The sequence below is a fragment of the Phaethon aethereus genome (genome assembly GCF_964289735.1).
Source record: "Phaethon aethereus genome assembly, chromosome: 4".
NCBI classification, from domain to species: domain Eukaryota; kingdom Metazoa; phylum Chordata; class Aves; order Phaethontiformes; family Phaethontidae; genus Phaethon; species Phaethon aethereus.
Window position 1 is genome coordinate 26,935,139 of NC_138578.1, and position 26,265 is coordinate 26,961,403.

General features: G+C 38.9%; 1 protein-coding gene across 1 annotated transcript in view; it reads left to right on the forward strand.

The window, feature by feature from the left end:
• Positions 1 to 26,265, forward strand: part of COL25A1 (collagen type XXV alpha 1 chain) — a gene marked incomplete at its 3' end in the record, with an annotated part of 329,066 nt that overhangs the window by 151,430 nt on the left and 151,371 nt on the right. The window contains exons 3-5 of the mRNA XM_081999113.1: positions 21,587 to 21,631; positions 23,738 to 23,745; positions 25,873 to 25,899. Coding sequence (XP_081855239.1) covers positions 21,587 to 21,631; positions 23,738 to 23,745; positions 25,873 to 25,899 — 80 coding nt within the window. The remainder of the gene's footprint in view (positions 1 to 21,586; positions 21,632 to 23,737; positions 23,746 to 25,872; positions 25,900 to 26,265) is intronic.

The following is a 26,265-nucleotide window of genomic DNA, read 5'->3' on the forward strand; positions in this document are numbered from 1 at the left end:
TTGACTTTTTTTCTCCATTTTGTGAACCAGAAAAGATGCTGTACATTTCAACCAGGTACTTAATATTCACAGTCTTTTTTTTTATTGTTGTTGTATGGAATATTACAAACCTTTACTCAAAGACTGTAAGTTCAAATATGGAAATGGGCAGTTATATTTTATTTGTGATACCAAAGGTATTGTATTTTATTAGTGTTGAATTAACAAGAGTAAGCCTTGGGAAAACATCTTGGATCACACCGCATTCTGTGATGGCTGAGTAACAAGAAGATATTCGAAAGCCAAAAGGCTTCTCTTCAGTTGTGAATACAACTGGAAACTATTGCTGAGAACGAATGTTGTCTATTGTTTCAAAGTTTAAAGCTCTTCTGCCCTTGTCAATGAACATGTGATCCTTGATCTAATATACAGGGTGGGATCCTGTTGAGGGGCCTGTTAAACGTAATGTGCCAGTCTACTTGCATGCTACTGTTGCTGTTTTGTCGAGAGGGTTGGCTGTTCATATTTTGATTTTCTCAAATACATTGCACTGTAATTGTCTGAAAGTTTGCTGTGCACCTGTTCAGGATAAAGTGCTGGCAGGCTACAACAACAGAAATTGCTATATAACGTTACCTATGAAAAAGGCTGTAGAAACATATTACAGTGCTTTGGAATTGGCACAGTTCTATGCCATTCCAGCTTGCTTCCAAGAAAAAAATACCATTGACTTCAGCAAGATAACGTGCCCAGATATGAAATCCATCACTTTAAACAATGAGAAGCTGACATAGCATTGTAATTGTAGCAACATGGGCATTATGCCCAGCTGCAGATGTCTTTAGAGTTCATTGCTTTAGGCAGGAATAAGATCCTGGTCTGCAAGTTTGCACGTGGCTATTGCAGAATTGGCATGAACTCCTGAAGAAGATAGCTTACTATTAAGAAAATATTTAGGCCTCCTGTAGTGATAATGTTAAGTCACTGATGTGAAAACATGCCATAGCTATCTAGGCTGATACAAACTGTTGCTCTGGAGTACGTGATGTTTATGCGTGGCCTTTTAAAGATCTTGCAGTGCGTGGTAAATGATTTCTCTTAGTAGTAGTAGTAGTGAGTTTTGACAAGTATTATTTCTTGACCTTGAAATAATTGAAAAATGTCTTTAAAGAGATTGTCATTTTGAAGAAAGAAAACCAATGATCCTGCACAGACTGTTGGGTTTTTTTGTTTTGTTAGCTTTGAGGGTGTTTTTTTTTTTTTTTTTAGATCTGTGAAATACCAGTATGGAAGTATATTTCTTAATCCCTTCATTGTGAGGTTGGACATAAACCCCTTACAAGAGACTGCTGTATTGGCTACTGTGGTAGAGTAGAAATTGTGCATTTTAATTTGCAGAAGCACTCACAATACTGGGAGGAGATAAGTATTTGCAGATTTGAAACCTGGAGTAGTACATTAGTAGTAATGAGTGTTATGAATGGATACATGTTGACCTTGCACTGCCAGAAACAGTAATCATAGAGTCTTTGGGTTGGAAGGGACCTTTTAAGGTCATAACCATAGTAATGTAATAGTATTCTCATACATAATAATCCCATTAAATAAACATTTCAGTTTATTATGATTTGTGAATACAGAACAATTCTTCTCTTCCTTAATGTAATAGTTTGGGTATTAGGGGAAGTTGAATCAATCCACATTGGAAAATAGAAAGTGGATTAGATCTTTTTAGTGTTACTTGACCAAGATTTTACAGTACACGGCTACTCTAAGAACTGATAGTGAATAAAACTATCTTCATGTGCAACCTATAGCAACAGTAAATACTGAGGGATTCAAGTTTTAGTTTTTAGTTTCTGTATTTTTATAGTTCATAGGGTGATGATGTGATCCTGAGAGCCTAAGTTCTCAAAAGAAACCAAAATGAGTGACTCCTAATAGGAGGAAAATAACAAATCAGTACAAATATATTAGAGGTACTGAAATGTTTCAGAATATTCACACATACAGCAGGATTCTGAATTAAGTACCATTTTTATTCACGTTCTCTATAGGCTTTGAAACTTGGTTTGTTAAACTGATAAAGCAGTTTAAACTCCTTTAATAGTTTTGGTATACTACTGTTTGGTATTCTCACTGTCTTGATGCAAAGAGAACAAAATAATAGTTGTGTGCTTGTCAGATTTTCATTACTGTATTTAAAAAATTAATGAAATATACTAATTCCCAACACTACACATTATGTCTTTTCATCAGAAATTGCCATTCCTCAGGCAGGTTTTAACTGAAGGACGTATTCAACACATGGTAAGGCAATTAAGAAGGCAAATTGACAGTTACTTGTGGTGTTCTACAGAATGTGAACAGGGGTTAAGAAGATTGCAACTCTCAGTTTGATTTTTTTTTTTTTTGTCATTTTTAAATGTGACAGCATCCTGAGCTTGGAAAGTTAATTATGAAAAAAGGAGTGATGCCAGTGCATTTTACTGCCATGGAAGGATGTTGGAAACCTCATGACAAAAAAAAAAAATTGAGATACTTTGGTAGATCAGCTAGCATTTTCATTCTTTGTGAAAATGCACCCTGAAAACTACTAGTATTACATGTCTAGATATATACCAATACCCTTCGGTCTTATGGAAAGCAAAGAAATATCCGGAAGATGCTTCCACACTGGCTAGCAAGCAAGAATGAGGAAGTTCAGAAAACTGAGTGTCAGGAGTTGGTCCTGGATGCAGGAAGCTGGGAGGACTGTTTAGATTGCAGGAAGAGGGAGGAACAGAAAAATATGTCCACCTTTACTGTAATGAATGAGCACTTTGAACTCCAGTCTAGTATTTTCTACCCTGTTCTGTACATATGGTGCAAAATTTCTTAGTGGGGCAAAGATGTTTTCGTAGTCATGACTAAGTTTTCAGCTCTCTAGGATGTATGAAAAGCTCAGTGATCAAGATTTTACATTGCATGCTGGGCAAATGACTTGGGTACCATTGATAATTCAGTACTTCTCTATTTTCTGTACGATAGATTCAGTGTCTGGGAGAACTGCAAGACAACATTGAACAAAATCTTAGAATTGTGTATGCAATTTAGAAGACTTTGGAAGGTGATTTCATTAACCCCCTGCGGGTTCTGCTGTGGAAAATCTGTATTAACCAGAGATTATAAATATATAAAGATTTCTAAAAGCTCCATATTAGCAAGCATCTGCAATTGTACCGGTGCTAGAACACTGTTTTCTGTTTTCAGTCTGCTTCTTCAAGAAGAAGTAATAGCCTGATTTCAAATAGCTTCACCACTGTGAGCTGTTCTTCCTCAGGTATTTACATACCTTGCATACACTTGCTTACTTTAACATAAAAACTTTTGGATGCACACTTCCCAATGAAGCTTATGGAGAAGAAATAAATGACTTAATAGCCATAACATCTATAGCGAAAGTCTTCAGAGGAATTCAGAAGTTTTTGCTATGCATGACAGTCTGACAAATGAGGCAGCTACTTATTATGCATTTATTGGGACAGTATTTCTCTTGTATATCCAAGGTATATATTTTTACCTTACATTACTTTTTTTTTTGTGTTGAATGGTGAAAGTTACATTAGTGTACTCTGAAATACTAACTCGGTATTGTTTAAGATAGAGAGTGTACCACTGGCACTGATAGTAACGGTGCTGATTAACAGTGATTGGCTCTTCCTTAGGCATTTTCTTCCATAGATCTCAAGTGCTTTTTACAGAGGAAGTTGTAATAGCCTGCGTACCAAATGTATAATTGTAATGTGGTGCTAGAGAGTTTGTGGCTTGGGAGGAGGAGGGAAGAGGGGCTTATACTTTGTGAATATCACTGAAAAAAAGACTGGAAGGTGGTAGGTGCTACATTAAAGGTCCTAACCAACCCCATGTATTCATTACCTTATTCATATTTCAAAACTGGGGGAGCTGAGGCTCAGTGGAGAACATGCCTTGTCTGTAGGTCATTTTAGACAGGCTTTAGGAAAGGCCAAGGAGAATATCAGGCTTATGAATCAGAAAGAAATCTGGTTCAGAGGCTTTCTTGAACCAACCAGCAACACCTTTGCTTTCTGGCTTTTGTCCTTGTTGGATTTTATTTTTAGAGGACAGGTTACCTATATCTTGTTACACTTTTGATGAAGGAAAACAGTAGCATCTTTGTGAAAACTTGAATAATCAAAATCAGGCGTTGATCACAGGGTCTTGTTTGCATTTACTGATTGTTCCGTAAGTGAAGGAACAATCTTTTTCTTTGACTATTGTGTATTTTCTGGCAGTGATGACATTTCTGCAGGCAATCAAGACCCAAAAGGCAGAAAGCTTCTCTCCCTCCTCCCTTTCCTCACCAAATATTTTCTTTAATAGGTAATAGCTACATGACTCAGTATCTGGGTGTCAAAGTACTCTTTTCATGGTGAATTGAGCTAGTTTCAAGAGCATAAAAGTGAATGGGCTGCCCCTATTGAACTCCTATTGAGCCTCTATATGACCCTGTTGCAGATTTTTGTTTTCCCATCTTCCCTCATCCAAAAGTGCTTGATCCTAGTACTGCATTCAACACCATTGATTTTGACATACCTTTAAATTCTTAAGGTGTTCTTCCTTTGTGTCCGATTCTAACATAGAGCAATTTTAATGGTACATGTCTCACATCTCACCAGTATCTCAGTGGATGTTCTTTTGCACAGGAATTAATACAATCTTTTGAAAAGATAGATTGATAGTTAAAGGTCTGTCTATATTTAATATGTGAATGTTGCCCTAATTTTAAATTGCTCATATATTTGTTGTCTTTCAGTTTTCTCATGACGTGATCTGAATCTGTCTGTCATCTAATTCAGTTAAACTTGTTTGGGCCACTTGTCTCTGGCAGAGACTAGAGACTCATATTCACTAATAATGAAATGTGTGGGTTTTTTCCTCATTACTTTTAAGTGTTACCTTGGGCTCCTTGAATTGTTTGCTCTCATCAGCAGGCCGTGTAAGTAAATAAGTGAGGACTTGCAGATAACAACAATAAAAATCCTTTTCTTCTCTGAAATTCTTACTGCGTTATAGTGTAATCACTACACTTTGTAATAATATGGTTAATATTTGCTCTGCGGTCTGTTATTTGTGTATGGTTTATCTGAGGGCTCGGTAGACTTTCACATTTGACATTGTGTGGCCCATAGAAAGATGCTGCCCATCCTAGGTCCCCTAAAGCTTCCTTCCTTCCCGCTGTGTGATGGCACCTACGCATGCGTGTGCACTCTAGCACTGTCTGTTTTATGGCTGTATTTGAAGGCCACCGTAAACAGGTGGGTTTGCAGCATCTTTTCAGTTTGGATAGGCTTTTGCTGATTGCACTCACTAATTCCCTTTAATTAGGGTTGATACTGTAGTCTTAATTCAGAAGTGATGTTTGGGCTTTCATGTTCAGCAGATGATCATAACCGTATATTAACGGCTGAGCAATATTGCCAGACCCTAGCATGCTTGTTCATGACCGACAGCGAGGAGTTAGTCTATGCCTTTATCCAAGCAGACTCATTCCAATAGCCTGCTGTCTGACTTGCCAAGTAGGTTTATATGCAAACTATAACTTGTTCCAAACATTGTTGGCAGTTAGTGTTTTGTTCAGGAACATATGAGTTCATATCACTGGTTTGGGGATCTAAGTAAAGCTGTAGACTTTTCTTTTTTTGCCTGAGAGCTCTGCACACGTGTTGTTTACGCAAGAGGAACACTGCACACTTTTGACAGGTCTGTGGCCCTGGCCAGGACAGTGTTGTAACTAAGGGGGTAGGAGGATGTCTCACTCCCCGACTCAGGCAATCCTTGAAGTTTAATCTACATTTTAAAAGAAGAATCTTTTATTAATGCTTAACCTCGATGGGGATTATGAATATAACTTCCCATTATGTTATGTATATAGCTTTTCCCTGCCTCTAGTAAAATGCAACACTTAGTCAGAGCAAAGTGCTAATGTTTAACTTCCTGTAAATTCTGCTTTCAGGATATTTAAGTACAGCACCATATAAATTTATTAACTCTGGACAACATTTTAGGTGTAATACAGAGCCTAGTTCTTTTCAACATCCCATTCTTTTGAGGCAGTGTTAAGTCACAGTGTCCAGTTTCACTAAGGAAGATGTTTGTAAAACGTGGTTTATTCCATTTGTGACACCTTGCATATGTCACATCTGGGTAGGTTAAGCATGTAATTCTTGCTCAAATATCTGTGCAAGGTATAGCCTTCTGTTATGGTCAGGTCCCTGAAGGTGATGCTCAGAGCCAGATTCGCAGTAGCTCCTCGCACAGAGCATGCCAGGCTCCTTGCAGCTTGACTTAGAAGGTAAAAAGGCAAGAGCTGACTGTTTCCAAGCTTGTTCTCCATTACTGTCATTTCATTTCAAGTGTTATCGCTACTTACTGGTTGTGGAAAGCTACAGTTGTGTTTTGCAGATGGAAGGGCAAAGCAGGGTTGCCCTGCTGACAGTGTTGCTTTTTTAACTGGCTTACACACATACCCACTCACGCATGGACACAATTAGAAAGGTACGCTGCTATCTACGAATTTGATTAAATTGATTAAGTACCAGTCTAGTTAGCTTTGACTCTGTGCTTGTAGTAGATATGTGAAAAACATTGTTAATGTCTTTATTGCACTCTCTGAAAATACTGTGAATAAAGTTTGCAGCTAATGTTCAAGCATAAACAATAGCAGATTATAAGTAACTGGTGTGTCATTTTGGTGTATAAAAATCTTTAACTCTTATTTACACAGCAGCACGTGTAAAATATTGTACTTTGGAGGACACCTAGCTTTGTAATACATTGTGAAGGGTATTCATTACTTTGTCTTTTCTTTAAGACTGAGACAAATTGCAAGATGTTTTTTTTTAATTTGGCACTTGCCCAAGTAAAAGCCCCATAGCTTCAGGGGAAGATTTGCCTCAGTCAAAGCTGATAAGACCCTCTGGAGCTGCCTTAAAGTAGTAAGCTGTTTTGTGTGTGTGCTTGGTTCTGAATGTATATTTGTGTGTCTGGCAGTCTCAAATGATAGATTCTATGTGCTCTGCTAGAGATGGAATTTTTTTACTTATTTGTACTGCTAGTCCATTTTCTTTGTACAAGTAAAGGATGACCTGTATAAATTAATATGAACAGTCATTAGATTTTTGGAGTCTCTATTATGTCACGAGAAAGACCTTGATAAAAGAAAAGGGCACAGGTTCCACCTGTGAGAAGGCAATAATAGAGTGGATTAAGTTCTTCAAGTTCAACATGGGGTTACAGTTGGCTGACAAAGTTACAGCATTGGATGGTTTCCAAGCTACCGAAGATACAGCTGGTCACAGAGAAGCAGCTGAGAGCATCCATTCTCTTGTGTTGCTTTCTGCAAGCTCTCTATATGTGGGACGTGTACTAAGCTTTACATTTATATGAGATGATTTTTGACACTTTAAAAGTAATTGGAAACATATAGTGAAACAAGTCACTATAGTAGTATAATAAACTTTCACCCAGTAATTCCTCAATCTTACTCCAAGCTTGACCTAGTACAACTTTCCTTGGTTGAACTCTTAAATTAAGAGAGAGACTTGCACAGCAAGAACAATCGAAGTCCTGGTTGTTTTGGAATCCGCTGAAGTCTCTTTTTATTATCTAGTGCACTCGCATCTCAACCTGAAGTAATGTCCAGTGGATCAAAGGCACACTGCTATATTTCACGAGCATAGTCTCTCGAGGGTGTTTAAAGTATGGGAGATTGTACTTTCTTTGAAGACTTTTTTCCAGGCCAGTATGCTGTTTGAAATAATTGAGGCTAAGGAGCAGGATATAGCCCAGGATAATAAAAATATTTTACTGCCGTCTGTCAAGTTGAATATGTGTCTTCTTAGGAACCAGAGCTAGTATCACTGCAAAAATTCACAGGCAGCTGTAAGATGTAAACCAAAGTGAACATGTTACTTCCTTTTTATTATTTTTGGTCTTTTGCACCTCCTGTGTTAATTCAGACAAAATATTCTGAAACATTTGTGTTCAGTTTGTTGTTTTCCTTTTCTGTGGGTGAATGGTGCATCAATAGAGGGAATGCTTTTATAGATTATCCAGAAGAAACCGACATTTGGGGATTGGGACTAAGGCAGTCCTGGCACTCTTTTTATTTATTTGCTTTTGCTTGTAAGCAATAATTGTGCTGCTTTGGTGCTGTTATGCAATAGAGACTTATTGAACCTTTTAAAGCCACTTATTATTTTTTGTAATTAGAACTAACTTGTGCAGCTGTCACTAAGCTCCTCGTCAGATGATATATTTATTATGTTAGAAATGAGAGGAGGCACGTGAGTAAGACTTTGAAAGGAATATGCTCTGCTCAGGATAGGGTTTTATGTTTAAATGGGTGATCAGCATGTGTGGGTTAGACCAAGAAGATTGCAGTACCAGTGCCTGACTAGTTATGTGCTGCCTTTAATCCTGTGGTATTGTATTTCATTGTCTCCCAGTATACTACTGTCACAACTGAAATAAAAACCTTCTAAATTCAATGAACACTTTAATCTGTCATCATAATCACGAAAGTCTTGTCAATCATGGCTTAAAAGTTAAGCATGCAGATCAAATCTGTAGTAAGAGGAGACACCTGGACTCCACAATGTAAGTGGAGATAGTCTAGGATATTAAATATTTGTTTCATTTGTGTTGTACAGTTTTAACTGAATATGGTGTTCATGATGTTCCACATCTTATAAAATCTAGAAAGGCGATTCAGTGACTTTGCAGAAAATTTTTAGAATAAAATGAAACCGATGTGACAAATTATGTGATGGAAATTTTACTTGTTTGTGTCAGTACTGCTCTTGAGCTGAGAAGAAAAACCAAGAAATGCGGAAAAGTTGAGTAGCTTATAAATAGCTTAAGGTAGATCACTGCAGGTTTATAAAAGGCACCAAAACTGAAAGAGACTGTAGTCACTTAAACATGTATTTGGTGCAGCTACAGCTTGGAAACACATGTATTTGGTAAGCCATTTGCTTTTACAGGTTCATTTCAAATGCAGATTAAAAAATGTCTTGCTTTTTGGTCATATAGCAAGTACTTCAGTATCATATCCATAGCACATAAAATGATAGATTTTACACCCTCTCAATAAAATCTAAGGCAATATTGCTAGTACTGCCAGATTTTAAAAGTTAGGTTAAATCTATTTTAAACTAGTTGTGTAGCTGCTGTAACAGGATAGTGTAAAAACTGAAACTGGAGTGTCATACTTTGTCTTAGGAGCGTTTCCTGGTGTTTAAAGTGAAAAATCTATCTGAAAGCACTGTAAGTGAGATTTTCAAAATCACTTGTATTAATCGATATCGATACTTGTTGAAAATTGTAGCAAAACTCCCAACCAGTGATGACGTTCAGAGTAATCTGAATCATCGATCCTTAGGTGCTTTTACTTTCACTACCGCCAGTGAAAATAACATGACCGACTGCGATAGGCGTTGTGAGTAGCTGACATATTGTTACTAGCACTGCCTCTCCCTTGCCATTGTGAGACTCAGTTTTTGGTGGCTTACGTTTCTGCCAAAAATTAACTGCAGTCTGTTGGTGTTTCTCCTTAAACAGAGCCAGCTGTTTAAGAATGAAAGTTAAAGGAAATATATTCTGGCTTTGCCAGTTCTTTGTTAATAAAATCTCATATAGCCATTTTGGAGTGAAAGATTGAGATTTAACCTTGCCTGGTATTTTTATCAGGTTTATATGACCTTCTGCTATTATCACGTGGTGGGAAAAGCTGACACTCTAATTTCTCAAAGTTATAAGCCTTGGAAAAATCCTCATTTTCATACGCTTAACACAGCCCATATTTGCACTGAGGTGAGCTATCCCAATGGTTCCAAAGCAAAACCAACAGCCTGTGTTACATCTCCCCAGAGTACTGAGGGGGTGTCTAATCAGCACGTGGGTGCTTGAGCGGGACTTTTTTCCAGCTGTTGCACCTTACTTGCCGTTGTACTAGGCCTGGCAGCTGAGAGCCATATGGCCAGCAAGAAGAAAGGATGTATTTTAAAAAGCAAAACAGAAAAAAAATCAGATTGATGAAATGCAAATGGAAAAGAATGTGAGGAACTTGGTGGGCAGTTGTAGCAGAAGGGATAAATTGATGTAGAACTTGGAAGGAAACAGAAAAGGCCATTCTGATTCTAAAATGCTGTGGGGGTTTCAGTCCTGGTGTAGCCCATACATCTAAGCCTGTGTTCATCCCACTGTGACATGGGAGAGGTATCCTCTTTTCCTCAGGAGAGAAGAGTTGGGCAGCTTTGGTTGCTTGAGGAAGCTTTGAGGTCATGGGTTTCCTCAGGTCAGAGTGAACCTTCGGAGAAAGTAATGACCAATGTCTCCCATGCACATGTGAGACCATGTCCTTAAGTGAAAAATCGCTCAGATTAAGTGTAACTCAAGACAAGTAACACGAAAGCCACAGCCAAGAAGGATGTCTGCTAGTGCTTAGTGGATGGAAGGGTACTTGCTGCCATTTACTGGTGTGGGAGAGTGCACCGACTGACGTGGAAAAGCTTATTTCTCAACAGCACTACCCAAAGTGCTGCAGTCCTCCTCTGTCCTGACCTATAGCCTGCATTGTTGTGTAGATACTAGAGAAAGCTTGACTTGTGACGTACTCTCTACTGAAGAGTTAGCGTGTCCAAAGCATTGCATTTGAGAAAGATAATGTCTTTCCACTGTTCTTACATTGTTGTTGTTTGCCATTTTCCTGATGGCAGAACTTAGACACGGAGATATAACGTGACTTCCTAAAGGTGGATGCAGGTTTATGTTTTAAGGACTTTTAATTCTGAAGCTTTTGCTTTTATAAAACTACAGTCATACTGTGTAGTTACTTAAGTCTCCGGTATGGATGCATGTCCTCAAAAAGTGTCTAAATCTGTTCCTTAAAGGTAATTTAAATTCTATTGAGGCTGAAAAAGTATTTAATTCCAATACCTTATTTCTTATTTTATCTATGTTAGTATCTGACGAAGTTAAATGAAGCTTAAATAGTTTTTTGCAATATGACATATGCTTTTTGCATCATAGGGCCAACTATTGATGTGGCATGATAATAATACAATGGAATGGCAAGTTGAAATGATGAGAAGACTTTCATGCCTTGCTAGTATAGAATAGCTATCCCTACATACTTCAGCTGTCCCTCAGCAATATTTGTCAGCCAGGTGATAGCAGCTATTTCTGTGTTTGCAAAGATGACCATGTGTGCTTGGAGTGTTATATGTTCATTAAAATAGTTTAGTGGTCTCACCACTAAAATTTAGTCTGTAAGAACCAGTGAACTGTTCCAGCCCAGGCTACTGGGATCTATTTCAGACTTCTTTAGCAAGATAGGTTGTAATTCTATCTTGTAGCTGGACAGAAAAGCTGTGATCTGAGGTGAATCATTTCATTTGTTGCCTTATAAATGTGAATCTTCACCTCTGACAGTATTTTAAATATCATCAGTTACACATGTTCTGCCACAGCACATGGTGATGCAGTAACCTGTGAAAAATGCAAAGTTCAAGAACCTGTTTGTTCTGCATTGTTAAGTTTTCCTAAAATGAGGTCATGTAAGCAGCAGTGTTTCCTGCCCCAGTCCTCTGAACAGAAAAGAGAGAGAAAGTATAAATATGATTAAACTGTCACTGTAATGCATCACAAGACTCCTGTAGTTTGGTAAGTGTGATACATCAGCGTAGGCACTCCTAAAACTACAACTGTGGCAAAGGGCATGGCCAAAGTGTTAGCATACATAAGAATGAAGAATAGTGCAAAATATGCTGTAGGCCTGGTAAGTAAACTGGTGGTGCCATTTTTGCTAGAACACTGGTCACTTGGATAGAACATGAAAATAACGATAATGAAACAAACACAAAGAAAAAAATGCAAACTGGTGGGAGGAGGATTTGTAGATAGAACAACTTGCTCTCACACCTACTACCTGTGTTAATAAGGTCACGTGTGATACCTGTAGAAAGTAGATAACCCACCTTATATTATGGCATTAAGAGAAGATATGTGTACCTGATGTTTTGTGTGGTGTTTAATGAGCCCAGTCTTCAGATTGGGTTGGGGGCTGGTAGCCAGCAGAGTAACTAAAAGGGGGAATATCCTTTCAGCACCGAAGCGTCTAGCCCCAGGGAGCAGCACCAGCAGCAGTCGCAAAGCTCTCAGGCAGCTTCAACCCACCAAACTATCTGTGGGCTGAGCAGGGAAAACCCGTCTTCAAACACTCCCAGTGCCTGGGTCTGAATAGGACCACACGGGTGAAGTACGTTCGTGCCAGAACACTCTATCTGTGAGGAGTGTAGCTGGAGGGAGAGAGAAGTGGAAGTTACGCAGTGTTTAGCGAACGCTCAAAACCCAGGGTGGCTGTGAACCCTGTACTGCAGCAGCTACAAAAGGAAAGTATCTTTTGACTTCTAGGTGAGATGGAAAACAAGAAAGGGTGTCTAGTGGTTACCTGTAGCCAAGAATTGAATTTTATGTGTATTTTTCTTGTCAAGGCTTATCTTCTCCTTTATAGTTGAAGGGAAGTGATTGTGCCCCTGTACTTGGCACTGGTGAGGCCGCACCTTGAATCCTGTGTTCAGTTTTGGGCCCCTCACTGCAAGAAGGGTGTTGAGGTGCTGGAGTGTGTCCGGAGAAGGGCAACGAAGCTGGTGAGGGGTCTGGAGCACAAGTCTTATGAGGAGCAGCTGAGGGAACTGGGGTTGTTTAGTCTGGAGAAGAGGAGGCTGAGGGGAGACCTTATCGCTCTCTACAACTACCTGAAAGGGGGTTGTGGCGACGAGGGTGTTGGTCTCTTCTCCCAAGTAACTAGCGATAGGACAAGAGGAAGTGGCCTCAAGTTGCGCCAGGGGAGGTTTAGATTGGATATTAGGAAAAATTTCTTCACTGAGAGGGTGGTCAAACGTTGGAACAGGCTGCCCAGTGAGGTGGTGGAGTCGCCATCTCTGGAAGTGTTCAAAAAACGTGTGGATGTGGCGCTTCAGGACATGGTTTAGGGGACATGGTGGCGCTGGATTAATGGTTGGACTTGATGATCTTGAAAGTCCTTTCCAACCTAGTGGTTCTGTGATTCTGTGACATTAAGTCTTGCTCAGGAAATTTTTGCCTTTGCTTTCATTTTGAGTCAGTGTATTTTTAGGGGGAACAATGAAGCAGAGTGAAATTTGCAGATTTATAGTGAGCTGTCTTTAGAGAAATTATGAAAATAAGTTTTGAGTACAGACAGTGCTCGGAAGGAGGACCTGCTCTTGGGAGGGTGCTTGAGAACCCAAGGGCTGAGAGCTGCTTCTTGCCAGGGTCTCCAGAAAAGGCTGTGTCAGGCTGGCTGTTGCCAGCTGCTGACTCCTGGTATAGAGCAGCTCTGCTGGACATGCATTAGTGCTCCTCCTGTGGGAATCATGTTGGAGGGAGAGCTCAGGATTGTGGACAAAGCATGAGGTGCTTCAGCCTTATCATGCTAAAGGACTCCCTGCAGAATCAGAGAAAGCTCAGGAAACGGTAGTCATAGTTATGACATGATATGGAGAAAATTCAGATGGAGAGATTGAGAAAATAGAGTATGTTCATCTTACAAAGGAGCCAAGCAAGAAAAAACTTAAAAATGTGTGTGCTATTTAGCAGCGTGGTATCAAGAAGCTAGTTAAAGAATGGAAGTTTCTCAGTCTCATAACAATGTCGAAGGAGACGTCTGTGATTTTACGAGACAGTGAACTTACCATTGGCAAAAGGAAGCAAATATTTTTTGACGTATGTTTTACATGGTAAGGCTTATTGTCACACATGGTTTCTTAGGGCAACAGTTTTATAAAGTAAGGGAAAAAAGGAGTGGACATTGATATAGTTATAGAATTAATTCAGAATGGTAATACTGAATGGCTGTTGTGGTTTAGCCCCAGCCAGCAATTAAGCACCACAGCTGCTCGCTCAGTCCCCCCAGCCCATGGTAGGATGGGGGAGAGAATTGGAAAAAACTCGTGGGTTGAGATAAAAACAGTCTAATAGGAAAGCAAGAGAGGAGGAAACAACGATGATAATAATAATGATAATAATAATACTGACAAAGGAATGTACAAGAACAAGTGATGCCCAGTGCAGCAGTTTCTCACCACCCGGTGATCTGTAGCCCGTAGCGATTCCCCCGGCCAACTTCAGTTCATATACTGACCATGGCGTTATATGGTAGGGAACGTCTCTTTGGCCAGCCTGGGTCAGCTGTCCTGGCTGTGCCCCTCTCCCAGCTTCTTGTGCACCTCCCACCTCCTCACTGGCAGAGCATGGGAATCTGAAAAGTTCTTGACTTAGTATAAGCACTACAACTACTTAGCAACAGCTAAAAACTTCAGTGTGTTATCAGTGTTATTCTCACACCAACTCCAAAGCACAGCGCTATAACTCCATCCCAGCTGAGACCAGGACAATGACATTAGAATTTTTGGAAGGGATGTTACCTTTCATGCTTCAAGCATGTTTAACTACCAGAGAAGAAAAGGAGAGAATAGCTACGTGTATGCGTAGTTCTGGCTATCATACAAGTGATGATCATGGGATTCTTTGTGCTCTCTTGGTAGTACCTGGTACTAGTGAAGTTATGTTAGGCTAGATTCTTCTACTCAGATGGCATTTAGCATGCACAGAAGTGGTAGAAATAATGAGACTTAGGGAGGTCAGATTTCTTTGCTGTGGATCAGATAGACTGATTTTGGCATTTCCTCAGCCAAGCTGCATAATAGCCTCTGACACAGATCCAGGCCCTGCAATGCCATGACGTTTCATGGTGAGCCAAAAAGATGATGTACTGTGTGTGAAACAATGAATGCTATTTATCCAGCTGAGGCTCAAAATGAGGTAGATAATTTTATGAGGTAGGAAATTCAGACAGGCTGTCCCAGACTGACCAAGGTACAAAGCTGACTGGCACACCAGGTGAGATGATTATGCAGAGTGGGAGGAAAGAAGAGTCCAAATGTTATGTGAGCTAAAAAAGCTGAGGAAAGAGGGAAGAGCAAAAAGGCTGATGACGTAGGCTGGAATAGATCCATGCAAGAATGTGCTCAGCTTCAGAGATAGAAATCTTCCCATTCTTCCCTACTTGGGATGGATTTGATGGCAGTGCTATGAGAAAGGACCATGGATGTGTCTGTCAAATCTCACATTGCCCAGACAGCCATCAGGCGAGAGCTCAGCCTGTTGGGATGTTTCAGTACTGTTTGCTGAAGTCAGTGACCGTTCCAGCGGAGGAGGTTAGCAGGATGGGACAGTTAATCACACAGCGTTAACTGGATTCACCACGCTGCTCGTGGCACGCGTATTTCGCAGGGAGAGGTGACGACTTCTCGGCTCTGCTGCCTGCCTGCCTCGCTGGCCTGCACTCTCACTTGGTGCTCCTACCAAGCACCTCAGTAAAGCACCGAGGTGTCATTTTGCTGGGGAAGTGGTCCTCTCCCTGTGAGCAGCGAGGGGTTGTCTCTGCTCAGCAAGGCACTGCAAGTCCTTTCTGGGTTTGTTTGACAGGGAGAAATGTGGAATGGGATTAAATGATGGCAGCTGGGTTGTACTCCGGAATTGGAAAGGAAAGAGGTGAATCCATTGATAAATTAGGGTGATGGAGTTTGAAACGCAACCAACAGCAGTTACTTTGCCAGTGTTACAATCGAATCGGAAAGGATAATTTGGGTGGCTTGGTTAGTTTGGTTCAGCTGACGTCTAGATATTTTAATCACGTGATTTCAGCAAGGTTGGCAGTTGTATGCTTGATGATACTGAAGTAATTCTACTAACTTCAGCAAATTTGCTCAGGATTTACTCTGAGAAAGTAACTGGGCCAATTCATTTTTCCAACTTGACAGGCAAAACCTTATGTTGCTGTAAACTACATGTGAAATGGATGTCCTTCAAACTGGCCAGGAAAATATTCTTCTCTTCGTGTATGTATGAAATACTCATTACCTTTAATAGTAGCATCTTGCGTGTGCTAAGCGACATGGGAGCAAGGGCCTGTGAATCAGTAGAACAAGGAATGGGATGCTGAACTCTTCTGTTTATGGCTGGGTTGGTGCACAAGTTTGGTGTAGGAGATCTTTCTTACAGAAATGGTGGGTACCTGTTAGAGTTTGGTATAACATGAGATGAGCAAATCCTTTTCCGTTGACTTGAGAAAGCCATGTACTACTTTCCAAAATTAAGACAAACTTGACTTTCTAGATCAGCTGAGGACCAAATGGCAAAGCATTTTGACATGCCTGGCAGGTGCTGATAGAGGGACTCTAGGTCTCATCCACCAGATTTTTTTTCTTTTTTTTTTTTTTAATTTTCAGTCTGCTGCTTTGAAAAGTAGAATTTGTTTGCTGTAAATACATGAATAAATGAAAGGATACCGGTGGTGCCGTGTAACAGGTGGTGCTAGTACCACCCTTAATTCTAAAGATGAATATCTGGGTTTTTTTGAATGACCTGACTGTTATTGCATAACTTCCTCTCCCAGTTTGGGCCGCTTAATTATTGAATCTATCTCCTTAACAGCATAGGATTAGTCCTTAGAAGATTAATAGAAAGTTACAGAGCCAAAGCTTGATGTAGGCAAACTGCTCATTGTCTGTCCCTCTACTTTCAAAGTTCTTAGCTGGTGTGAAGCAATGTAACTTAGTCATCATCACCGATTCACACCAATTAAAAACCTGAGCCCAGTTTTTCCAGTGCCTTATAAATATGCATTATTCCAGTGTAAATTATTTCTTCTATAGCTAAAAATGTCTCCCAGAGATGGAAAACATTATTCTTATATTAGGCTTTTGATAGGTCAGTCCTTTTTCCCTTTGAGGAAGGACAACCTGTTCAGGCTTTGGGAATGTTCTTTTTTAGAAAGTAGATGGAAAAATGACTGAAGAAAATCCTGCTTTTGCTGTCTAATGTGTGAACAATATACACCATCTTTACATTTTTTGTATCTTTAATAAATTAATGATGTCAGAGTTTAACTCATGATTCAAGCCCAAGCACTGGGAAAATGCAATAATAAGTAAATTTTAAAAGACTGCATTTTCCATCAGTTGTATCTGATTTTAAAAATATGCATAGATCTAACATTAAGATTTATGGTATTTTTAACTGTCAGATTAAGACAGATTCTCTTGTCTATTAAAGCTTAAGTGCGTAGCTGAGTTGTTCTGTATTGTGAAGATGGCATGTTGGCTTCCACCCCTTAAGGTGTGTGGCTGATTTATGTGACCTTTTTTGATATATAACAAGACATATAGTGGAGTACATACAATTGTAATCTGCTTTCCTCTAGTAAAACCTGTCTCCCATATGGCGGTATAAAAACAGATCCACTGCAGACCTCTGCCACTGCTGTGCATGTAGAGGACAAATCATTAAATTATTAGAAATAAAGCAAGCACACTGAGGCAACCTCTCCAGGACCACAGCAATGACCTGACCATAGTCTAGCTGTACTAATTTTTTCTGATTTGTATCACTACAATATGGGATTTCTGATTGCAAAGATTAGAATACCCATTACTAGGAGGTGAATGTCACCAACGTTGTGCTTAGTATTTTTTAAAATGTCTGGGAAAACCTGTTAGTAGTTACATTCTTGTTCCTACATGGTCTCTACAGTGGTACTACATTGGTAATTATTTCAACAGCTACTTCTACTGAAGACTGTGAAGAATTTTCAGGTGTAATTGGACGAATTTGGGGGAGGAGGAGAAATTGTTTGTTACAGCCTTATTACTGACTGGTTACTTTTTATTGCTTATATTTCAGTGAAAATATTAAGTGTCAAATTCTGAAGTTGTTATCTGGCTGTAGTCAGTTGTGTATGTTTTTTTTGTTTGTGGGTTTTTTAGTTTGTTTGCCGGTTCCTTATGGGTAGATGAGAAAGGCAAAACTTTTTGAGCAGCTGACATCTAGTGCTTCAGAAGATAAATTCAGCTAAGTAATTGACTCTTAGTTTTTGGAAGTACACCTCCCCCCATCCCAATTTCTTTAACTTTCACAATTCTCTTGGGAGATACGGAATAGCAGTGGCATTAATTTTTTTGATATTTGAATGAAAAACAAAAGCTCCATAAAAATTATATATGTTTTTGGAAGAATAAAATAATTTCAAATATTTTGAAGCTAGACTAAGGTAAAAATTAAAACCAGCTTATCTTCTGGAATTTTTCTCTTCCTACCTACCTATAGGTAAATCTAGTGAGCCTAGGAAAACCATGTATTGGCAAGCTTGGCTACTGTAAACTAGCTTTTGCTTATTGCTCTGTATCATTAATTTTGGTAACTCAGCTCACTCCACTAAGGTTCAAACTTCTGTTTTTCTTTCTAAGTTTTATGACAGATGACTTTTTAAATACTCTGGATTAAATTAAATTCAGCATGGACGTTTCTGATACTATTCTAGGGAGATTTTTACCCTGGACAAGAACGTTCAGAATAGTTGTGTATCTTGTGCAAGCTGTAAAAATCTGTGGACGTGTTGTAAGATGACATTGTGCCTAGTATAACTTTATTCAGGGCTCCTTCTGCTGCAATGAGGCTCCACCAAATCCTCCAATTAGTGCAAAGTTATAAAACTATAGACAGATGGAAAATTAATATTTATAGCAAAATGTCCAGGGTTTTGATAGCTGGAAACTCTTGGAGCAACAGATGATGTTAGCAGTTAAGATTTAGAGGAAACAGCCTGTTCAGGAAAACATGAAAGCTCATGTAGTTTCTGAAGCAGTAGGTCGTCTAGTGATGACCTTAAATGTGAGCGTTAGCATTTCTGTGAACTGGAACCATCTGTGATTAACTGTTTAAAATTAATTGTTTTGCACTGGTAAAAAAGAAAGAAATAGATAAATATAGAGAAATTATTTCCTCAAGTGGTCCCCAAAACCCAGGAGAAGTTTGTAAGACCCATCTCTCATCTCCCAATTTCTAAGAGATTTGCAAATGCCACCACCTTGACAGAGACCCGAGCAGTGCAGAAATCACAAAAGCTTTTAACGAGAGGGAGAAGTCATTCACATCACTCAGTAGCCCTAAATGCTGCTGGCCTGATGAGCCAAAGGTCAGGGGCAGTGGTATGATTTCATTAATGCTGGTATAAGTCCGGAGTAGTTTTCCTAACTTCAGTGGTGCGGTTACTTTGGAAATTTAATAAGCATTTTTCTGGTGATTGACACGTACATCTGAATCTAGTAATCTCAGAATAACAGCTTAGAAGGGATCAGTGCTTGATGTCAGAGGAAAGAACTGAACTGGAGCCCCTTCTTTACCGTCACTGTAAACAGCTACTACCCTGGCAGTTTAACGCTCTGTGGGAATATGGTTTGCTGAATAAAATCCATTCCTTCCTAAAATTAATAGCTTGAAGTTACCTTCAGGGTTTTCTGTTGGTGGCTTTAATGCCTTTTGCTGGTCTGTAGCTGAAGTTTTTGAGTTTCGAAGTTTTTGAGTTTCGAAGTTTTGTTGTTTTCTCAAAAGGAAACTTGGTAGTAGACATGTTTGTGTGTGTGCATGTGCACACCTGTAGCGCAGTTGAAGTTTAATAAAATAATATTCTGCAAAAACGGATGAGAATGGTTGTTTCATGCTGAAAGGCAGGTCATTACCTGGTGAAGAACCTTACAAGTTTTTCCGGCACATCCATGCTTGTGGTCGGCCCAAATTGCTCCACAACTCTGTTGTGAGCTTGGGGATAGCCCAGGAAATCTCCACCGAGAGCTGCTGCAGAGGTATGTGCATGCATAGGGACTCTAATCAGTTTTAGTATTAATTTGGGGGGGAGGAAGGTATGTGTGTATAGAAACTTATGTGTTGTAACATGCCATTACCTGTGTAAGAAGTTTCCATAGATTTCTCTTGCAGAAGCTGGAGTGTTTCAGGAGGAAGTTGCAAGGTTCTCTACACTGAAGTGACACTTTTGCTATCTTTCAGCATATAGTAACAAAATATTCTTGTCTTAAGTATGCTGTTGGTAACAAATATCCTACGCCATTTTTGCTTTGTATAATAGTGTTGTTCTAAACTTGTGTTGCACTATGTCACTACTGTGGCATTAAAATGTTCTGATAAGGGTAAACCTCTCTTACCTTCAAGGCAAGAGCTGCTCGTCTTTTTTTTCTTTTAATCAAAAATCTTTCAGTTACCTGGCAAACTAATGCTATTTCACATATACATTGAAATTGTATTACTAATGTTTATTTTCAGCATCTTAGTTTTTTAAGCTAGATTGCCACAAATATATAATGCAAAGTAAGATTTGGCACTCATATGCATTTAAAAGCTGTGGGATGATAGTTCAGACGATTTGTTAAATCTTGTAGCTGTTTAAAGTTGCAGGCAGTTGCTTAACTGTTTGCACGAAAGCACCTGTGCACACAATATCTATTACAAACAGAGAGATACAGCCACGGCAGAGGTACTTGTGCCCCTGCAAGCATTGCTGCTTTTGGAAATTCCAGCCATGCGCTTGCCTCCCTTCAGCAGCTTTGAGAGTCCCACCTGTGGTTCCCTCTTCAGAGCAGCAGCAGTGCCGTACTCTGTGCCACCGTCAGGGCTGCTGCCCTCTCCTAGCTGTGCAAGGAGAAGTGCGGGTGCACTTCCCTTGCATTTTCTGGAGCAACGCGTCAAGGTCACCAAGAAGAGGGGAAGAATGTTGTACTGGCGTCTGCAGTTTAGAAAGGATGTTCAAGGTTGGAGTGCAGAAATGAGGGACAAAGACAAGATGTTTTTTTCGTTAAAGGTGGCAGAAGACACTGACTATAGTATGTAAATATTTGTGGAGAAAGGACCATGAATAATAAAGGATTACATAGCAAAAAGTACACAGGCACTAAGCCATTGTGTTACGGTTAACAGATGAACTGGAAGCAAACCACCTTAGTGTCTAACTGTGTTAGTGCTTCGGCGATGGCAAGCCAGATGATGGTTTCTTCATCTCGTGGGTGCTTTCAGATGGAGGCTGGATGCTTTTGCCAGAGGGTTTGCTCTTATAAATAAATACTAATCTTTGGGCTTGATACAGAAATAACTGAATGGAATTTAATGCCCTGTGATAAGTTCGCTTTAAGAAGATTAAAGGAACGGTGTAGCAATTCTGAGGAATACAAAGACTTTTTTGAGGGAAGGAAAGGAACAGTTTCTTTTCTGGGGTTTGTGGTGGAAAGCACAAGAATTGATGTGCTTTGGTGCAGCAATTTGGACATAAAGAAAAATGTTCCACTTGTCAGAACACTGAAATACTGGGGAAAAAATTCCTGTGGAACTTGCAGTAATAATTTAGATGTGGTTAACTTTTTCCTTGAGAAAGAGTGATGAACTGGATGACCTCTAAAGTTCCAGCCTTTTTTCTGACAGTCTATAGTGGGTAATATAGCTGTCAATTTTATCCTCAAGTTTCTGAATCTTATCCTGGTTATCTTTTACCCCTGCTCAGTCAAAGTCTCTGGACCTCCTGTAATCCAGCTGTTTAATGCCCTTACATCCAAACACAAATCATATTCTGCATATAATTTCAAGGAAAAAAAGTTACAATAGACCATCTTCTTTTTAGGTCCTCCAGGGAAAAGAGGTAAGCGGGGCAGAAGAGGAGAGACTGGTAAGTTTTCAATTTCATAACATCCATTGTTATTTAATGTCTGTGTTTTTGTGAGGATGCGTACCCAGCATGCCTTCATTTTTATTTTTATTGCTTGTGTGCTCTGAAAGAGGGTTCTGAAACTCCTCTGGTAAATGTTTGTGACCCTTGGCATACACCTGGTGGCCTTCCGGATAATTTTCCAGTCTTGGGTGTCATTAATATGTAGTCACATTTTATAATGCTTGACATGGTACCATTGATAACACATTGGTAATTGTCAAATAATTTTGGTGTCTTCTCACACTTGCACAAGTTAGAATAACTTAATGTAATTCCGAAGTTGGAGTACTATGCCAGTGTTGCATCAGGCCCCCGTGGTTTGAGGCAATCTCATACGGAGATAAAGGAGGAAATAAAATTCCGTAGTTTAAGAATGTCGGTACTCAGGGAAATAATGTGATAAGTAGACTTCTCTGTATGAGAGAAATTGTTGTTTACTAGAAATGAGTAGCAATTAAGTTCTTAGGGAAATAAGAAAAACATTTGTTGGTTCGTTACCCTGTACCAGGGAGGATGCTGTTGAGAGAATCCTGCTGTTGGTGTGGAGCTTGAAATTTCATTTGAGACAATGTTATGAGATGCTGAGCACCTCTTCCCGCTGACATTCAAGGGAACTGGAACTGCTGATTACCTTGTGGGATTGAGTCTTTCGTAAAGGTGAACTTTCTGGAGGCGATGCAGGAGAAAACGAGCGTTTCTATCTCCTTGTCTGCCTTATCTAATCTGCCAGTTAGGAAAATCTTCCGATTGACTTGATCTCTGTATATCTTATGTAGCCTTTCTTATCTCTGTAAATGATAATTTATCTGGCTCTTAAAAACTATTTCTTTATTTTTCTGCATCACAAAACTGAAGCCAAGCCCTGCCAAAGGTTAATATAAAACACCTTGGTATTTCCATTCGGTGTTGGATTAGTATTTACTTCAGAGAAAAATGCTATGGTATAGGAGGAAATTCTATGGCTGAAGATCGTCTTACAATGATCCTGGCAATTACTTTGCAGAATGCTTGTCAATTCATTTTACATCTCAAATAAACACATATTAAACTATTAATAAAGGAAATTGATCTCCCTCATTTAAAAGCAGACCTGCACCTTAAAGTGCCGTTTAAGAATGTTTACCAGGATAAAGAAATTACCTTAGTTACTGGACAATAAAATTGCATTGTTAAAACCAAAAGGCTGTCAATATTAAAAGCAATCTCAAAGTACAGCTGCTGCTGTTTTATACTCCTTTTGCACTCCACTTTATTCAGAAATTAGAAAGAGGCATAAAAGCTTAATGAAATGCCATTGATTTGGGAGCTGCAGCTGCTCAGCTTAATAAGACTGAAATAGTAGATTTGATTTGTGGCCCTTTGATAATGTTTCCAAGAACTGCTATACAAAAGTCTTTGAGTCTAAATAATTGAAAAAATGTGTAAATATCAATTCACGAAGTGTGACATTTTAATAGGGAGCATTTTATATGTATGCCTTAAGAAAGGAAGGTGATGAAAGAAAGTTCAGCACTGTCAGGTGGCCACTGAAACCTCCCCTCGTAGACAAAGTTGGAAAGCTGGAAGATGCCGGTGCACGTATGTCTTGACGAGATGCCAAGGTTAAATGCCAAGGGCACTTTGTGCAATTTTGCAGCCAAGCTCTGATCAAATGCCAACTGCGTGGTTAACTGAAACTGGTGGTGTGGTTACGTATGCTTTATGTGGAGTCTGACAAAATGAATTGTAGTCCATGGCTGGTATTTTTGGACTGGCACGAAATTGCATGGAAATGGATGGAGAAGCAACTTGCATAAGATTGCATGGCTGTAATTGAAGAATTGGTAAGGTAAGCACATGCGTTTAGGCATTAGGCGTATTTACAAGTTGCAAAGCACAACTGAAGCTAAAAAGTACTTGAATGGGAAAATGTGTACAGTGCGTTTGCAGTGTTGCTCGCTTACAATCCCAAGGCCTTGTTGCTTGGCTTTGTACATATGTGTCTGTCTTTAATAACTTCAGAAGCTTACATATGCTTTTTTTCTCTTTCTTTTTTACCCTCTTTCCCTCTCCCCCACCCCACAGGACCTCCTGTAAGTACAGTGATACATTGTTGGTTCTTCCAGAATCAGGGAGAAATCTGTTAGATCCTGTTAAGTTATCACTGTGATAAAACAATCGTGTACCATCAAGAAGGAATTTTGATTTTTATACTTGTACAATGTAAACAAACACTAATTATCTTGGAGCTGAATGATTTAATCAGAAAGTTCCTTAAGAAAAAAGTCTCTGAAACAATAAAGCTTTATATTCAGCGCTCCAGATAGCAGTTTGGATCACAATTCCATGTAAGTATGTTATGTTCGTTTTGCTTATGACTTGATAACAGATATTTTACGGCAGTATAAAAATGTGCAAGTACGCTATCTTAAGTCCAGACTTGGTCACTCTGCCTGTTGCTGGGTAGTAACTTCCTCGGCAGCTATCGCAAACTTGGGGTACAGGCTCCTTGTTCTTTGGAGGTATGCAGGCTGTCCGGCTCGTTGCAGTGTACTTGTGACTGAAGCCGGTAAATGCTTGTGTAAAATGAATATTACATAATACCATTCAGTTTCATAAATTGATTTAATCTTGTGCTAATCCTGTTCGTAAGAAAACAGTTTTTCTCTTCTGGGGTTTTATGGTTGTTTTGGGTTTTTATTATATTTGTTTCTTTGTTTGTGTTTTGTTTGCTTTGTTGTATGTTCCCACCACAGGTCAAAAGTCTGATTTGAAGAGCGAGACTAAACACATATATCTCAAACATTTGTATTTGTCGTGACATCCATGTGTGCCATATGGTGTAAAAGTGTGACCTCTAAAACAGTATTTCTTTCACAGTATTTGCAGACTTCTAACTTTTTTTTGGGGGGAGATATTGTATTTCCACAATATTTTTGAGACCAGATTATCTGTCTATTCTATGCTACATGCATATTTGAGAATAATGAATTAATACGTTGAATTTCTACTGCGATGTAATGATTTTACTGTGAACTGTATATACCGAGCAGTGATACTACTTATCCATGAAAGATTTTGACCATGTGCTCAGCAGTTCATAGTGGCAAATTCATTTAACAAGCCACCAATGAAAAGCCAGTCTTAATGCTTAATGGTGCTGTTTATTTGAAAGAAACACTGGCTTCCCCAATTCCTTTTGCAGTTTTCCCATGAAACTCAAAGAACAACCTTAAATCATGATACAAGCGATTTTTCTGTAGGAAGACAATGTAGCAGGAGTTCACTTTGTGCCTCATTATGAATGTCTTTGACTTCAGCTCCCTACTGTTTTGGTATAGGTCCATTTAAAAAAAGAAATTTAGATTGTGGCGATATTAGCATAAACCTGAAATAGGTCCCAAGACTGAATAATTTTAAGAAGTATCAGACTTAAAATTCCAGATTGCATGTTAAAAACTTACAAGGCTTCATCTTGCTGACAGGGAGTAAAGGTTTAAATTGCTACAAGGCAATTAAAAATGTTATTTCTGTCCCTAATTCACTTTTTTTTATTTTCATAGACACTTGCAGTCTTGATAGAGGCAACTGTTGTGAACTCAGTTATTGTTTTCACCTGTGCTAATCATTTTCATTTAAAATAGCAAATGTTTGCGTATCCCACAGAGCACTGCGTGGAATTAGGTGTATGTCGTATTTTCAAAAGCTACTGCAGTGCTCTGTTTATTTTCCTTGTAAGCGACTACTGAGTGTCACATGTGATAACAGTCAAAGGCTGGAGCTTTCAAATTTTTTTTACGATCTGTTATAGCATTCTCAAATTTCTTCTTTGGCACCCATGTTCTAGTGGTAGCCTATGTATCTAATACTTTACTGCCTAGGCACTGAACATGTTTTTCTTTTAACCACATATTGCCCTTCAGGCTACATGGATAATTTTGTTCATAAGAAAGGGAATTCCAGTGGGCATCAGAAGTAGTCAGTAGCCTTTTAATTAGAGTGTTTATTTGAGCTGAACCATATCATTTCCATTGCCAACGCTACATTTCTTGACTATGTAGTACTTATTTCGTATCTGTTGGTTTGTAATATCATCCCATATAAAAAATTAATAGATATGCAAATTATAATTTGCCAGTAATGTACTCTGCATGTTTGTATATCATATGTCATGACTGTGTTGTTAATGTGTGTCATACCATTTCATCTCATTCAACCAGGGTCTACCAGGGCGAAATGGCTATCCGGTAACTCATCATATATTTATGATAGCATACATTACTCTAAAATCATGTTGTTGTATTTTGGTTTTCCTTTATTACTGACAAAAATATCTTTTTTCTGTTTCTCAGATGCCTAAAAAATGTAGAACTTGCTTTTAAAAACCAAACAAAAACCTTTGAGAATTTTTTTAAGAGAACCTGTTTACAATGCATAAATGCAATGCACTGATTGTTTGACATTGTACATATTTTGTGTTATGTTTCTGCATTCTTGCATATAAAATTAATTCTTTAATTTAAAAAAAAAAGTTTTTTATCCAAGATACTGCATCTTAGTTTTCTATATTAGAAAGCTGTACAGTTGCCACATGGAACCTCTATGTACTTTCT